Source organism: Cornus florida, unplaced genomic scaffold, assembly GCF_030987335.1.
Source record: "Cornus florida cultivar Cherokee Brave unplaced genomic scaffold, ASM3098733v1 CherokeeBrave_3.0.0_Hap2_Chr08, whole genome shotgun sequence".
NCBI classification, from domain to species: Eukaryota; Viridiplantae; Streptophyta; class Magnoliopsida; order Cornales; family Cornaceae; genus Cornus; species Cornus florida.
In genome coordinates, this window is record NW_026775578.1 from 19510246 (window position 1) to 19527226 (window position 16981).

The 16981-nt window shown below is 35.2% G+C and overlaps 2 protein-coding genes across 4 annotated transcripts in view; one reads left to right on the plus strand and one right to left on the minus strand.

The window, feature by feature from the left end:
• The first annotated feature begins 4045 nt into the window (after positions 1 to 4045).
• Positions 4046 to 8208, plus strand: LOC132270638 (BEL1-like homeodomain protein 1). Of its 3 annotated transcripts, none has more exons than XM_059771815.1 (5): positions 4046 to 4481; positions 4703 to 5731; positions 6168 to 6541; positions 6792 to 6852; positions 6968 to 8208. In XM_059771815.1, the coding sequence occupies exons 2-5, from the start codon at positions 4811 to 4813 to the stop codon at positions 7823 to 7825; spliced, it is 2214 nt and encodes a 737-aa protein (XP_059627798.1). In that variant the 5' UTR covers positions 4046 to 4481; positions 4703 to 4810; the 3' UTR covers positions 7826 to 8208. The 3 variants fall into 3 exon arrangements, with proteins under 3 accessions (XP_059627798.1, XP_059627800.1, XP_059627799.1); XM_059771817.1 differs by having other exon boundaries at positions 4046 to 4358; XM_059771816.1 differs by having other exon boundaries at positions 4046 to 4267.
• Positions 8209 to 10544: 2336 nt separating this feature from the next.
• The window catches only part of LOC132270639 (uncharacterized protein At3g06530), a 34839-nt gene continuing 28402 nt past the window's right edge, over positions 10545 to 16981 (minus strand). Inside the window, exons 35-39 of the mRNA XM_059771819.1 lie at positions 16232 to 16915; positions 15727 to 16136; positions 13428 to 13686; positions 12811 to 12981; positions 10545 to 11395 (exon numbers count right to left, since the gene is read on the minus strand). Of these exons, the coding sequence (XP_059627802.1) occupies positions 11165 to 11395; positions 12811 to 12981; positions 13428 to 13686; positions 15727 to 16136; positions 16232 to 16915 (1755 nt within the window). The 3' untranslated portion in view covers positions 10545 to 11164. The remainder of the gene's footprint in view (positions 11396 to 12810; positions 12982 to 13427; positions 13687 to 15726; positions 16137 to 16231; positions 16916 to 16981) is intronic.

Here is a 16981-nt window from a genome sequence, read left to right on the forward strand (position 1 = left end):
TATTTGATAAGCTTTTCATGCATATATTATTTACAATTTTTAAATGTACGGTTTGTGAGATATGAATTTTTGAAATTCGGGAGAATTAAGATTTAAATAAAAGGACATTTTGGTTCAAATATCAACTATTTTACTCCCTTAAGATAGTTGATGGGGGTTCTTTGATAAAAAATTAGATAAGGAATTTATTACAAAAAGGTTACAAGTCGAGGGGGGTTCTTTGGTAAAAAAATAGACAAGGGGGATTTACTGGAAAATGTTACAAGCCGAGGGGAGTTTTCTGTACTTTACCCTTTTTTTTATTTATGCTTTATTCCTGTTCAACTATGAATAACATTTAGTCAATGTAAGTGAGTGAGGACCATATATAGTGTGGTTGAAGATAGATAGAGATTTTAGGGTTTCTAGAGATTCCAAACGGTTCAATTTCATATTGGAACCGATTAAAATTTTGCAATAAAATAGCTCAGGATATTTCCAACCGGTTGAATCTCTAAACTCAACCGATTGGATTCCCCGCATTAAAACTGCACTCGGGAAAAGTTCAATCGGTTGAACTTATCTTGGACAGGAAAAGAAATGTGTTTTTGCCAACTTTAATTACATTTAAGTCTGATTTAGAGGAATGTTTTAGTATGAAATTAAAATGGTTTTCTAACCTTAATCGGTCTCTTTAATCTTTTATATAAACTATTATTCACACACAATTAATCACGACTTTTTCAATAGAAGATATTAAAACCCTAAAAAAAAAAAGCATTTGTGTGAGAGAATATATATTATTTTTTTTTTTTTTGAAAGCACACAGTGATACATTTGAGTGATTTAAGTTGTTGTTCAATGGTTAATCAAAGTTTGCATGATTGAGGATCATATTGCTATTGGTAATAAAAAATAATTTGTCTTTCTACTTTAAAAGTTTAGAGTTGAAGAAAATAATAAAGAGATCACACTTTGAAGGGATCAAAGTGTTCAGAGAGTGCTTGTTGATCTACTAGCTATCCTTCTATAGGAATTAAGGGAGCAAGTCTGAATTCAAGTGTTGTTGGATGGTAAAGTCGCGAAGCTGAAGAAGTTCAGTGATTGGTTCTTGGTAGAGTGAAGAGGTGTGAAATTGAGTCGAAAACCATTGTATATACTTTGGTTCATCTATAGTGGATATTTTCGCTCGAGACCGCTTGACATTCTCCTAAATTTTTTCGATGTCTGGATGATTTTCTCCAACTAGGTTTCCTCGTTAAAAACCCGATGTCTCCCTATCTCTATTTTTTACATTACTTGCACTTTAAGTTATTATTTTGTGGGTGATTTAATTTACTTTTATTTTAGTAAATTTAATTTAAGTAAAAATTGGATAAACATATTCACCCTTTTTAGGTTGTTTATCCATATTATATTCCACAACCATTCTACATTGTGCAACTCACACTATCTGATTTAGTATAATCAAATATAATACCACTTTTTCTTTTCTTTTCTTTTCTTTTCTTAATTTGCAAGAAACTTATGCACTTATTTGTCCTTACACGGACTCGATCAGAACTTTCATCTTCTATTTTGAAGGGCAAAGGAGGTATCATCAGGCTACACAACCTTAGTTTTCTCATTCATTGTGATTACATTGCCTATTTGTTATTTTTATTCTATGCATTAAGACAAAATTAGTTTTTACATTTTAGTGAGATGTTTGAGAGTGAAAATTTCTTAAATAATGATTTAGTGTTTGAAAGTCAAACAACACTCTGTAAAGGATGTGACTAAACAATAATGCCATTATTATTTTAAATTTATCTGACTGTCAAACTCTCTGTCATTATTTAGAAAATTTTGAACTTTTTTGTTTTGTTTGGTTGGAGGAATAAAAAAATAGATATAATGGATAGGGACAAGAGAAATGAAACATCCAATCCCTCCTTACTTTCTCTCTCTTTCCCTCTCTCTTGTCCTCCCTACTCATTTCTTCCTTCTTTACTTTTTCCCTCTTTTCCCTGCCTCTTATCCATCCCTGTTCATTCTTTTTTTTCTCCCAAACATAACATTAGAGTTTCAAGATTTACATGTTTGGAAAAACTTATGGATGACCCCACAATTTTTATTTTTTTCAAACTTTCTATGGTTTGCTGTGAGAGCAGTGTTATGTTTGCCATGTGAGCAGTACTAGGGGGACACCTATAAGGCTACAGTAGACACCTACAAAACCTATCCCACCAAAAAAAGCCAAGTGATAAATGTCAGGGTACGACGCAATTAATGATTCTAGTAATGCATGAACCTAGCTAAAAGGAATAATCTTTCTAATTATTATGGCATTAAACACGGGACATCCCAAACAAGAATTGTGGTAATTATCCAACTTACAGCATATATATATATATATATATGAGCAACAATCGAGTGAAGTAGTGACCTTCCCTCTCTCGTGCAGATTCTTGATCTTATATGTACCAAAAGAAAAGTATAAAAACGAAACAGTCTAAAACCACTCATTTGTTTGCTGTACAAAGTGTGAAAATTTCTTTGATCTCTTCATTTGTTAATACACATATGATTTTTTTTTTTGCCATACAAAAAAATTATATATATATTATTATTATTTTTAAATAAAAGACTAAATTTTTTTTTAGTAGAATCCATTTCACTGTGGGGTAAGCTTCTCAAACTCCAAAGCGATCACTGTAGCAAAAGTGAACCTCCTCTTGCCAGATGTATATAAAGTAAAACTTCTTTTTATATGCATATGTGTGACAGTCTTGTACGAAGAATTAAGTACATATGTGTGACAGTACCACACTAGAAAACCTAGTTAGGTTTGTATGGGAGGAGAGAAAAGCACTAGGCCACATCACGAGTTTGTGGCTCCAACAACTCAGTAATACAAAAGTTACAAATTCATACTTTAGAGCTAAAATCAACATTAGCAATACACTAATTTATTTTTAAGATGAACTGCACTAAACTCTCTCTTGACCATATATAGCGATTTGGAATAATTTAAATTTTTTTTTTTTTTTTTTTTTTTTATCAAAAAATTCCCTCTAAGTAGTAAGCTAGGGTGTTACTTTACTAAAATACTTTTACCTAGTCAAGAAGGATTTATGCAATTCACACGATATTTTTAACAAGTCAAAAAATAACACCTTTAGAGTATCTCTAATGTCCTCTCAAAGGGCCTATGAAAGTCAAAATATAACAGGTAGAAGTAAATAATACACTCTAATAGACTCTCAAAAGACGTCTCATATTTTGAGATTATCAAAAGTACTATCATGTATAGCAGCTCTCAAAAATTATTGAGAGGTCTCTTTTTTCTCATACAGTGAGTTTCTCAAAATATAGCAAGTGAATGAAAATAATACACGTCAAATAGTATTTTGAATGAAATGCACCATTGGAGTAAAATTGGTAAAATATAATATTTTGACACTGCAGTGCCTCTCAAAATATAATTTTGATATAAAAAAATAACATTTTACATTGAAGATGGTCTAAATTGGAGGAGATATTTTGGGGAAAAAAATAAATTAAAAGGATTCAAATATTGTCTACAAAACGCTACAAATTAAGGAAATTCTTAATCTCGTTTTATTATCACTTCATTCATACACCATCATCCGTTTTATTTTATTTTCTAATTTTTGAATTCAACTGCAAAAATTACCAAATAAATATAAAACAAATAAATACCATATATTAAACTAAAGAGATATTTGAATTGTGGAAAGCAAGGGCCATCACTCACCCTCTTTTTCAATTATCATAAGCTTTGGTGGAAGTAGACGTTTCCTCGTTTTTCAACTTTATGCTTATCCTGACCCACTTTGTAGGGTTCTAACATCTCTCTCTCCATGTATATATATATACATACACACACATACATACATATATCATATGTGACTATGAAGTTTTCAAATTTTTTACCTATTGCATGTACATACACAAAGCAGTGATAGAAAGATAAAACAATAGGAGGAGGCTGTACTGTGTACGAAATCAAAACAATACTATTATACTCTCAATTATTACTCACTAGCTCTACAATTCTTTTATCTTTTCTTCTATTTCCATATCCAAGTAAAATAAACCACAAAATGTCATAAGGGCATCTTTATTGGAATGAGACTCTTTAGGTGTAAACCCCACCTCTCTTTTTCTCCATTTCCTTTTAGAGTATGAGTGAGTTTGCAGAAATTGAGTCTGACAAGAGAGCAACTTACAGGACTCATTCAGCTACCATGTTTATATAGACAGTTAGACAAACATGGGATCAGTAAGTAGTGTGCATATACTCTCCACTCCTCCTATACCCCATAGCTGCTACCTCATCTATGTTACTCATTTTTATTGGATTTATGCTACAAGTTAATCCCTTCCCTCTCTCTCTCTCTTCATCATCTTTCACAGCTTTACATCTCTTTCCTTTTTCTTCTGTTTTTTCAATTTTTAATTGATGGGTTTTGATCTTTGATGGGTTTTCTTTCACTGTAAGTATACCTATATATATATATATATATATATACCGTCTTCTTCTTCTTCTTCTTCTGTAAAAGCTCTATATCTAGCTTATAAATATATATTTGTTCAAATTTTATGATATGGATGATGTATAGTTTTGAGTTTATGGTGAATGTGTTGTTTTTAAAATGTTTGCTATCTTTAGGGTATTTCATGGATTAATCATTAGTTTCTTGCTTTCTTACTGCAGGGATTTCTCGGGATCGAATTGGGAATAAATTTGGCATGATCTTGTGGTACACATCGAATTAGGTTAATTTTGAAGGCTAATTATAGTTGCAGTTTGGTTTGGAGATCTATGGCAAGTACTTACTTTCATGGGAGCTCTGAAATCCAAGCTGATACTCTGCAAACACTTTATCTCATGAACCTTAACTACGTAGGCTACTCTGACACACAACATCAACATCAACAACAACAACAACAACCACCACCACCCGGAAACATGCTTTTCTTGAACTCCGCCGCCACCGGTGCATCTCACGCGCCGCCTTCCCACAACCAACACTTCTTCGGGGTGCCTCTTCCCTCCGCCACCACTACAGCCGTTGGATCCGCCAGTTCAGACGATCTGAACCGACAGTCGGTACATTCCCAGCACGAAATTCCGGTCCTGCATGGTGTTGTCCCTCGTTTCCACTACAATTTGTGGAGCTCCGGCGATCAAACTGCCGCCGGAAGCCACCCACATCCACATATTCAGGCTAGCAACAGCACCGCTGCCACGGCCGATGTTGCGTCGCAGATGGGGTTTCGAAGGCCGGTGGTGTCACCGACACAACAACAAGGGTTGTCGTTGAGCCTTTCGCCCCAAAGGCCCGCTTATAAGTCATTCCCCGATGAGCGTGACGTTCCAATACAGGCTCCAGTGACGGTCATATCACCGACAAGCGGTAACGATATCCGGGGATCGGGTGGTTCGTCGTCGTCGGTATCAAATGGAATTAATGGTATGCAAAGTGTGATGTTGGGTTCCAAGTACTTGAAGGCTGCACAACAGCTTCTAGACGAAGTTGCGAATGTTGGGAAGGGAATTAAGGAGGACTCATCAGATGAAATTAAAAATAAGGCGAAAATGGGCAGAGAGTCGATGGCGGCGGTGGCCGGAGAGAGTTCGAGTGGAGGAGAGAGTAGCATGAAACGTGTGGTTGAGCTCACCACAGCACAAAGACAGGAGCTTCAGATGAAAAAGGCCAAACTTGTTAGCATGCTTGATGAGGTACACAATTTCATTGTTTTCTTTCTTTATAATTATTAATCAAAGATTCAAAATATGATCATTTGGTCGTATTTAATTCTAATCATTATAAGCAAAAACCAATAAAATAAATGGGTTGATTTTTAAGATTTGTTGTGGTTTTCAAGCAAAACTTCTGTCAACTAGAATTGGGTACGGTTTACATTGATTTGAGTTGCCGACAATGTTATTCAGACTTAATAGTCAAGCAGAGAATCCTAACAGCGGGATTTCTCTTATATTTCTTACTTCTTTTAGAGTTTGTAGTTGCAATTTGGGAAGAAAAAGTTGTAATTGCTTACAGAGAACATGATTTATATATCAAAGTAATAAATTTAATTCAATTAATTAACCGTGGAAAAATATGTTTATTTGATTTTTTTTTTTTTAATTCTTGATGTGTCTTAAATATTTGAAGGTGGAGCAAAGATACAGGCAGTACCACCAGCAAATGCAAATTGTGGTGGCTTCATTTGAGCAGGCTGCAGGATTTGGGTCGGCGAAATCATACACTGCCCTTGCTTTACAAACCATATCGAAGCAATTCCGGTGTTTGAAAGATGCAATTTCTGGACAAATCAAAGCCACAAGCAAGAGCCTAGGGGAAGAAGATTGCTTAGGAGGGAAAGTTGAGGGCTCAAGGCTGAAGTTTGTGGATCATCAGCTCCGGCAACAACGGGCGCTACAACAGTTGGGAATGATCCAGCACAATGCCTGGAGACCCCAGAGAGGATTGCCTGAGAGAGCTGTTTCAGTTCTTCGTGCTTGGCTTTTCGAACACTTCCTTCACCCGTAAGTGCTTTCTCTGTTCCTAAATCAGTCATCTTAGACCTAATAGTATAATCGAGGAGTCTAGCCGTGAGATTTTTATCCATTGGATAATGCTTCTTATATATGCATCTAATGAATAAGAAATGCTCAACTAGACTCTTCGGTTAGACTATTAAGTCTGAATAGTATTGTCCTTTTAACAATTTCTACACCGGGGTGTTTTATAGAGTAGTACTTTATGTGAAATTAAATTAACTATTTTGGCTTGCAGATACCCTAAGGATTCAGACAAACACTTGCTTGCCAAACAAACAGGGCTTACTAGGAGCCAGGTATATGTCAATTAGAGATTTTATAAATTGTTGGCTTCACACTTGGATTTCTCTCTCTCTTTTTCTTTGCTACAAAAACCCAAGAAAATAGAAGATTTATCATATGAAATTGCAGGTGTCTAACTGGTTCATAAACGCTCGAGTTCGGCTTTGGAAGCCAATGGTTGAGGAAATGTACTTGGAGGAAACAAAGGATCAAGAACAAAATGGTTCCGAGGACAACACAAGAAAAATTGGAAGCAACAAGGAATCAGGATCAAAATCCACCGGTCCACAAGAGACTAACACAGCTCGAATGGATCAAATTAGTTCTTTCCAATCCAAACAAGAAAAATCAATCAACCAAAATGCGTCTCCCAATGAAGTTTCCAACTCAACTGTTTCAACATCTCCATTTAGAGGGTCCTTTCAGTCTCAGGCAGGCTTCAGTCTCATCGGGTCATCAGACATCGAAAACGTCGTTCAAAGAAGCCCAAAGAAGCCAAGAAGTTACGAGATGCAGAATTCTCCAAGTAGTATTCTCTCCATGGACATGGACATGAAACCCGGGGAGTCGAGTAAAGCAATGAATGAGAAGTTTGGAAGCAGAGAGAAACAAACCAAGAACAGCTACCACCCCTTTATGGCGGGCACAACAAGTACTGATGGGAATGGATTTGGTGCCTACTCCATTGGAGAATTCGAAAGGTTTAATCCGGAGCAACTGGGGACGAGATTTCATGGGAATGGCGTATCTCTCACTCTTGGCCTTCCCCATTGCGAAAACCTCTCTCTGTCAGGATCCCAACAAGACTACATCCCCAGCCAACACATTCATCAGCTGGGAAGTAGACTCGAAATGGGAGGTGTCGACGCGCATTATAATGGGATTAGCACTCCACAACCATCTCATTCCAGCATTGGTTATGAGGACATGAACATACAGAACAGGAAGAGGTTTGCTGCTCAATTGTTGCCAGATTTTGTGGCGTGATCGATGATGGATTTACAAAAATACCCCCACTTCACCTCCTATATATATAGCTCTTCAAAAGTTGCAGGTAAACCATGTTATATAGAATGAAGACTAGGAGGCCATGGATGAGATATGAATGTGGAGAGAAGAATAGTTAGGTATTGGTACTTTATGTTCACTTAGTATAATTACCTCCTTTTTTATGCTTAGTTTAAAGATACAGAAGAAAAGTTAGCACAGGTTTATACTTGCAGAGAACATGTGCCATTACATATGTAGCTTAAGGATTGAGTGTTTTTTAAGGGTTGAGCATTGTATATAATGTCAATATAAGCTCATCAGATTTCATGCATAATGCAAATCAGTTTTATATATACAAAACCCTATATTTTGTTACTTTATTTTCTGTAGATGTGCATGTTATATGTGTGTGTTTGTAGTCGTTTGGAAGGTGGGAAATTATTAAACACAGACGATACACTGTTGCATGGGTTCTGTTGGTTGACATTAATGTAGAGAATCAATTACTGCAGTGAATGAAAAGGTTTCTTAAATTTTTAAATAAATGAAGGTTGAGCAATGCTATAATGTGGGAACTTCCACCATAAGCTCAACACTGTTGGGCCGTTATCCATCCAACTGGGCAAGCCCATATTATGTTTTGTTTGGGACCATCCAGTATGGTCGAGTTCGTCCAGGCCACATCCATATACCTGGACTCTGTTTATCGGGGAAGACTGAGCCCAGGCTCAGCCCAAGACGGTTGCGTGCGTCGGCCGGGTTCAGGCAATATTATTGTACGTGAAATGAATAAAAGTTTTAATCCTAGTCTTTAGTATCCCTTCTTAACCTAATCAAAATACATGACATTGCAATGAATAATGTCAGATGAGAAGTTTTTATTTATTTATTTTTTATTTTGGCCACAAACTCACTCACATTTATTTATTTTTCTTAAAAAGACTTGTACCACCGATTTTTTATTATAATGTTATTAAGGGAGTGTTGGTGTTTTTGAGATAATTAGTTTCACCGTACATGCATTTTTCATGTATGTAACTCATCATGCATGTAACACTAGTGACACGGATACAAAATGTGCTTACCTAAAAAATTTTTTTTACAGGAAAACAAAATTTGCTATATGTAAAGAAGTATATGTATATGTATATGTATATATATATATATATATATATATATATATATATGTGTGCACCCGCTTGTGTGCACATGTTATATAAGTGCATTACCGTATATGCAGGAACTGCAACTTATAAGGTGAAGATGTAGAGTAACTATAGTTCAATTCTCCTTTGAGGATACCATTTTTTTTTTTTTTTTTTTTTTTTTTTTTCAAAAAACACACTCATACTTTTATTCACATACAATTTTTGCCCGCTCCTGCCTCGAACCCCTTCCCTCTTCTCCTGTCCTCTTTGAAGATACTTTGATATAGATTTTTTATGAATTTAACTTAGAAGCTAGACTCAAATTGATTTATTTTTTAAAAATTAAATTGGCACGTGACATTGAGGTTTGTCACTCATCAGAGGGATTAGTGGGTGGAGATACCCCTCCATTCGTATAAGTTAGAAACTTTGTATTTTAGACCAGGTTGCAATTCAGTCGAGTTGAGGCTCAACCCAATTTTATGAAATCATCAATTCTAACTTCTCAAATTCTAAATTCACAATTCATCTTTGAATTTTCAAACACGTGTTTGTAATTTGGCTTGAAAATTTGAGATACAAAGTCAAAGTTAAATTATCTTTATGGCCAATCTTCCGTTGAAAATTTAGAGTATATTTTAGTTAGTTTCAAATTAGATTATGTTTTTTTTTCTTAGTTGGTATTTATGCTCATACCTCAACCACCTTTGAAAAGTAAGAGCTTGATACTTAAGCACATTTTTTAAAAATTAAAAATTAATTCTTAAAAAATTAATTCTCCAAAATATTGACATGCAATAAATTAAAATTTATATAAAGGCAGTTAAAAAGAACAAGCTGGTCATAATTTAAATAAGATATATATATACATATATATAGATTTATTTTTATATTTAAAATTAAAAAATATGTAAAAAAATAATATTAAATTTTGAATTGGTATTGAATTACACTTCAATCAAAGCCAAACCCTAATAAAAAATTTGGTTTGACATTTTTTAACCAAAACCCAACAAAATGGTTGCCAAAGCCCGAAAAAAATCAGGTTAGGCTCGACTTTGCCACCCAAATTGCACCCGGCTTTCTTCAATTTTCAGTTAATATTATTAAAACTAGAGCAATGGTAATATCCGAGATACGAAAACTATGGGAAATAAATTTGAAGAAAAATGCTCAAACATATTCTGTTAGAAATATCATTTCCTTCAAAAAAAAAAAAAAAAATCAAAAACATCATGACTTGCTTTGGAGCGAAGTAGAGTAATATATATTTACTTGCAATGCAAATTTATTTTACTTTTCTACTAATAGAGGACCATTTTTGTTATTAGTGGGCACCTAAGCTACCAGAAGAATGGTAAAACATATATAACATAGGTCGTGAGGTTGGGCTACTTGTACATATCCAATCTTCTGCAACCTCTGTTCTGAAACTATGAGCAGGAATAATGGAATAATATACCGCAACAGTTCACTGATTCAATATTTATAAATATGTTAGAAGCAAAACATATTTTACAAATCTACAGATCCATGAAAGTGCCACCATGATTAAATTAAATGCATCATAGCAAATTGGGAAACTCAACCCAACAGTTCTATTTTCCTCATGGAACATTGTCAAAATGGCCGATTACATAATTCCCTATCATTCCAAACTTTAGAATCATGTAACTTCTCACTTACCCTAAAATTACAAAAACAAAAACCCCCCTTTTAGAATCATCTAAACAGAACCTTAACGGAGGCTTTGCATCATTAACAGGAGCCCGTCAAAGAAAAATAGTTGCACAAGACAGCATATATGTACAAAAGATGTACTATCGTAAAACAAAATAAATGGAAAAGGTGTACGGTTGTATTTCAGTCTCATCATTACGTTATTGCCGTTTCTCCAATAGTAGCTGTTTCTCCAATAGTACAACTTGTCACAGCTTGCATATTGGCAAGAAAGCAACAAAGCCAAAAACTGGGGGCAACTGTCTCACCAGCTGTAAAGCCAGTCTACCACGCAGAGGCAAGAATGAAAGCAGCAGCTCTAGGGACGAACTTGAAACTGTTGAACTTCAACCAGGTTTTGGAACCATGCGTTCCATAATCCCATCGCCATCATCAGGATAGAGAGTCCGGAGACCATCCATTGTCAATGGGTTCAGGTAATAGACAAACTTCTGGTCAGTTAGTAACATTAGAGATACTGCCGGAGGCTTTCACCACTCATGGATTCCAATTCCTTTAGAATCTCTTGTGCAAGAGATTTCACAGGTAGCTCCACATCCTCGAGCAATTCGGCAAGAAAGGGGATGGTCTCAGCCAAGAATACAAGATATTCTTCTCTCAGATTCTCTATGAGGTACTTGACAACTCTCAGGCCCAAAATACGGGATCGTGCCCTTTCACTACGAGTTTGCATAAGCACCTGCAAGAATTTAAAATTCACAAAGGAACCCAGAATCAATAATATATCAAAAACTGCATTCCCAGTGGGTGGGGAGAGAGAGCCATTTATTTGCACCTAATCCCACTCTGATCCTCCAAACCAAAACAATATCCACAAAGAAAGGGACAAAAGGATCTAGTTTGTTGACAACAATTACTCATTGCTCCCCTGCGCCAAAACAACATTCAGCAAATTTTTCAAGAGAATCCCATTAAATTTTATACATCTTGGTCCAGTAATAATCCCATTAAATTCTATAGACCTTATGATGAAGAACCGGGCCTGGCCCAAGAGCTTCAAGTCCATACGACCCACAACTATTATCGGAGACGTGGGAAAGAAAGATAGAATTAGGGTTTTTGACTTTTATTATTATTAGTTGATTTTAGGATTTCTATTTATGGTAATAGTTTGATTAGGGTTTTTCTTCGATGCCTATATAATCTTGGTTCAGACATTGTGAAAGACAGCTTTTGATGATTATTATTGATATTGAATTTTGAGATTATCATGATTTCTTCTCCATCTTAATTCCTCCTCTCTTGTGAATTCTTCTTCTCTTCCCTCTATTCTTCTTCCCTTTCTCTCCCAATCTCTTTCTTATTCTACTTGAATTCTGATTTCGAATCACTCCTATCCGCTGCTGCATCACCTTATTCCAGAAACAATAATATAAGAGGCTCTGAAGGTGACAAATTTGGCGAATCTAACAAAGCCAAGTTTCGGCACGGCAGAGCAGAATGTGGGATGGAGAATGTGTCCCTGCCCATTCACCAAACCCGTCAAGTCTACCACAAATTCTACGAGCAGAAAATTGACTATTGGACCAAGTCCAACCTCCATTACCCACTTAGTGCAAATGTTGATTTGGTTTTTAAGCATTATAAATGTTGAAAAAGATGAAAGTGGTAATGATACCTTGAAATTTAGTGGTAACAACATGATCTAGATATTTCAGGCAATGAAAGTGAGAATAAATTCTATGCTGACAAAGATGAAAGCCTGAATTATTTGACAGGAAAAAGAATAAGCACCCATCTTAAAACCAAGAAAGGATTCTCAGCGCTCTCACCTCTCATTCTATGCTTTTATAAACTAGGGTAGAGTAATCCCAGGGACACTAATCAACCACTTGGATCACTCTTAATTCTTCAACATTCAAGAATCATACAGGCATAAGGTCTCTACATGATAATTAATATGAAGATGATGGAGTACGATCAACTCTACATGATGCTTAGAGAAAGGGGTCCATATTTTGGCCATAGCATCTATTGCCAAGAATCAAGACCGAACACAAAGTACAGGAACAATTCATCATTTGAAGCCTCAGATGACAAAATATATAGCTAAGAACAATTGCAGAATGAAAGTGTGAGAGACTCTTCGTTTACCTCATGGTTCAGGGGCTTCCAAAGAAGGTCAGTGCCAGCTGTAACAGCCATCTGACCAATACAAGCAACCAATAAATCATCAACTTCTTTCACAGATGGTATGCTTGAATACTCTTCTAGAGAAGCTGGAGGTTCTATTGTGAGCTGTGAAACAATTGGTTTTAACAGGACCTACAACAAAGCAATTAAAAGTTAAAGAATCACCAACCAAGGTATGTGCCCAAGGAAATCAGAGTATTTGTTATTCAAGATGATGGAGCAAGGGCTGAATAACATCAAAATAATCCCAAGTCACAGTCACATAGCTAATCAGGGTTCTCTTTGAAAAAAAGTTCATGACAATAATTTTAGCACCAAAATCGCAACATGACAATGTATCACATGGAGTAACAATGAAATTAGTAACTTCAATCCTCAAGGAAATTTTCGGACAGGAAACTGTAGCAAGGTTAAATTACTATATCCAATTTATCAATAATCTTGTTCATCAAAAATTTTAACTTTCTGAAACAAATACAAAAACAGACTAGGAGGTAATCTTAAACTAAGGAATAAATAAGTATGGCAACCATGTAGCATAACAAAACAAATATTTTGAAAATCAATTGTTCTATAACCTGAAAATTTGATGAATCGAGAAACTTCAGGCTCCCAGTATCATAAAGAAAGCATTTCTGCAAGGACGATAAAACTAATGCCCGGAGATTCCACATTCCAAGTGATAATGTAGTATTTCCATCTTTTGTGTTAGTGATTTCGTCCTGAAGCTTAGCCTTCTTCTTCTTTCGTGTCAGACCAATTGTTGCATCTTCAGTGACCGTAAGATGTCGCCTACAGCTATCGAGCAAGTACTTGAAGTACGGAACAAACAACGAACTGCACCAAGAATATAATGGCATCACGAACCAAAAACTCCCAAATTAAGAAAAAAAATATTCAAAGTACAAGAACTGACGGGAAAAAAGAAAATAAAGATAAATATTTATTAACTACAAGATTACTTCGGTCGTAGAAGTTCAGTCTAGAATTTTAAAACTCAACGCAACTTGGCCATCAAACAGAGTTAGCCTTGTATCAAAGTAAGATTGAGATTTGCCACTGACTCAACACGATCCAACCACAACGGCCGTGAATCAGTTGTGACCAACCGCAAGACATCTTTTCAACCACCCAGGTATATAAACTTCCAAACTGCCTTAGACACATCAAACAACTTAAATTTACAAATCTAAAAGCAAAGCACACAGAATTTGGGTGTAGATATTTAATAAAAGCTTTCTGATTTTGCGAATAATTTGTATGACTGTATTTTTTTTGTTTCTTTTTCTGATTTTCACCTAGATCTATCATGAAAACATTGTTTTATTCTAGATCAATCATACTAGTTCATGTATTTTGTTACAAATGTCTCAATCAACCGACTTTTCTAATGTTTCCTTTTTTCAAAGGGCAGGCAAAAGTTCTTTACACTCATACAGCACGCTTAGGATTCTCCAGGGCCTCCAAGTCTTAGGTGTGTATATATATATATATATATTTAAACATGATCTGAAGTTTGACTTTCAGAGTTCTTTTATTTTTAGAATTTTTATTTATTTTTCCTAAAGTTTACTTAAATATTTGAGCTTTTGTTTTAATTATATTAAAAGTATTTACATAAGTATATTATGAAAGTACAAATATACAAGAATTATACATAAATATGTTATATTACACATATTTCAGTCTGCATTGAGCTGTTTTCATATAAAGAGAAAAAAATAATAATAATAAAAATAGAGAGTAAATAACAAAGTGATTTAAAAATAGAAATCTCTAAAAATTTGACCCTGAAAAAAATTTGAAAACTTATTCAGAAATGAATAAATACATGAGTCTACGTAGATTGTATTTCATAATAATAGATAAAAATTCAATTAAACGAGAAGAAAAGTTGCGCATATATTCTACTTATTCTATCAATACAAATATTACTAAACTTTTACTGCTAACACCACCACCCAGAAATTTAAATCATAGGCTATCACTCACCAAATTATCTTAAAATATTCAATAAAATCCATAAAGAACTATTAGAAACCCATTTTTACTGGATTATGGAGTTATCAAATTTTAAGACTGTGATGGAAATAAACTTAAATAACCTCTGTTAGAACTAGCATCCGTGACACCACAACAGCGACCAAATCGGCCGCTGAGACGGCATTTCAATTTCTTAGTTCAGCGTGTAAACACACCTTTTTTTTTTTTTATCCCATGATACGATGATGATAACTCTCATAAATCAGAGCCATACCACCCTCAATCCTCTTGTGAAGTAATCTCATGCCATGAAATCCGTTTTGCCATCAGGCAAGAATTAACTGTCCTGAGAACAATCTTTGTGATTCTTGGCATACTATGTGTAAGCCAAGAAAGACAAACCTTCAATAATAAATGGGTAAAAATAAAAAAACCTAAAATAACAAAAAACTGAGTTTACCACAGATAAAAGACTAAAGAGTGGGAAATTGGGAAAGATGTGTAGGTAAAATAAAAAGAGAACACAATAAAAATACAAAAAGTAGCAGTAAGATTGTGTTTTTAAGATATAAGTAGCGAGTATCCTTTAGACCAAGTATGTTATTTAGCGAGATGAATCATGACCACGCATGTACCACGAGGTCCAAGTCTAACTTGAATTAATAATTCCACCGACTCCAATCATATACTAACTTCTACTAAGCAATTTATGTACACTAAATCACTAACAAGCGAACCCCATTCTAACAACTTGCAGCGCAAGTAGCTGCAAATCAAAATTTCAATTTCATGTACCACATTGATCCAGGTACAAGTGAGCAACTAATCAGGTCGCCTCAAGACAAGAAAAGCTAAAAGGAGCAGATGAAATATGAAAAGGAAATTTTTTCTCACCGATGGCTTTCAGCAAGTTTATTTACAAAGCCATAGAATGATATGGCCCTATCAACATTTGTGATCCCCGTAGATTCATTATCCTGCAAATTTGTCTCCGCCCATTCAATACTCCTAATGAAGAGAGGCTTGAACATTGTCTCCGTAAGTTTCATAGTCAGCATAATCATTGCACTGATGACATGTTTTTCAACAACATTAATATTTATTATTGAGACTGGGTGTTGACGACGAAGATCAAGCGCTAGTAAGCACAAGTCAAAAATCTTTGCATGGCAAGCACCAACAGATGATCTATCCATTGTACCAACCAAGCTTCCTAGCATTTCAAAAGCAATTGATAAGCTTGAATCTCCAGAAAAAATAGCTTCTGGATATATCCTTAGCAGAGGTGGAAATAATAGCCGAACCTACCAAACAAAATCAGGAGTCAGTAGAAAGATAAGGTAGACACTAAGGAAATATAACCAAGGGTTAACCACCAGTGTTTGATAAGTGAACTTACAGGGATTTTCTCAGTGACAAGTTTCCTTATTATGTCAGCTTTCATTCTCAACTTTAGATCAGATCCCAATGCATAAACAGGATGCAACACCAAAAGTTTTAAAATATCTCCAAGATATGGGTTTAAAAAACCACCAAGCTTGTCAACAACTGCCTCCAAGGTGACAAGAATTGACATAAAGAGAGATTCCAAAGAATCTGATAGTGTAACAGTAGTATTGTCATCACTCAATTTAGTTTTTGAAGCTTGGCATGTGGAGGCATCGTGAGACCTCCATAGTACATTCTCCATGATAGAAGGTAGCTCAAGCAGTGCCCTTGGTCCAAGCACATTGATTAAAGCACCAGTTGTCCGAAGGCAACTGGACGAAACAGACAAATTGTCTGCACGGATGTTTTTAGTGACAGATGCAAGGCACACGCTAAAGATAGAATGGTTAGAAGGAAACTTGTTGGCTAAACCTTCTAATGTTGAAATAGCTGCAAGTTTCAAGGAAGTATTTGCATAATCAGAAGGATCGTCGATTAACTTTACAATTTCCAGACACATTTTATCCAAGGACTCGAGAGCACTGTCATCCAGATGAAACCAAGAACGACTTGGAATTAAATTCAATCCCCTTCCCTCACGCTTCAGTTTCACTTTGCCAGAATCCTTCAATGTTTCACATAGAAGCCCAAGCGCCTGCTCACAGTGAACGTGTACGTTAATATATTTAAAGATGAATGTGTACATCTAGGAGTTAAATAG

Excerpts from the sequence above, each read along its gene's own strand:
- LOC132270638 (XM_059771815.1), top strand. The coding sequence starts at position 4,811 with ATGGCAAGTACTTACTTTCATGGGAGCTCTGAAATCCAAGCTGATACT. Across the intron at positions 5,732-6,167 it reads TTGTTAGCATGCTTGATGAG|GTGGAGCAAAGATACAGGCA; the intron begins GTACACAATTTC and ends AAATATTTGAAG. Across the intron at positions 6,853-6,967 it reads CAGGGCTTACTAGGAGCCAG|GTGTCTAACTGGTTCATAAA; the intron begins GTATATGTCAAT and ends ATGAAATTGCAG.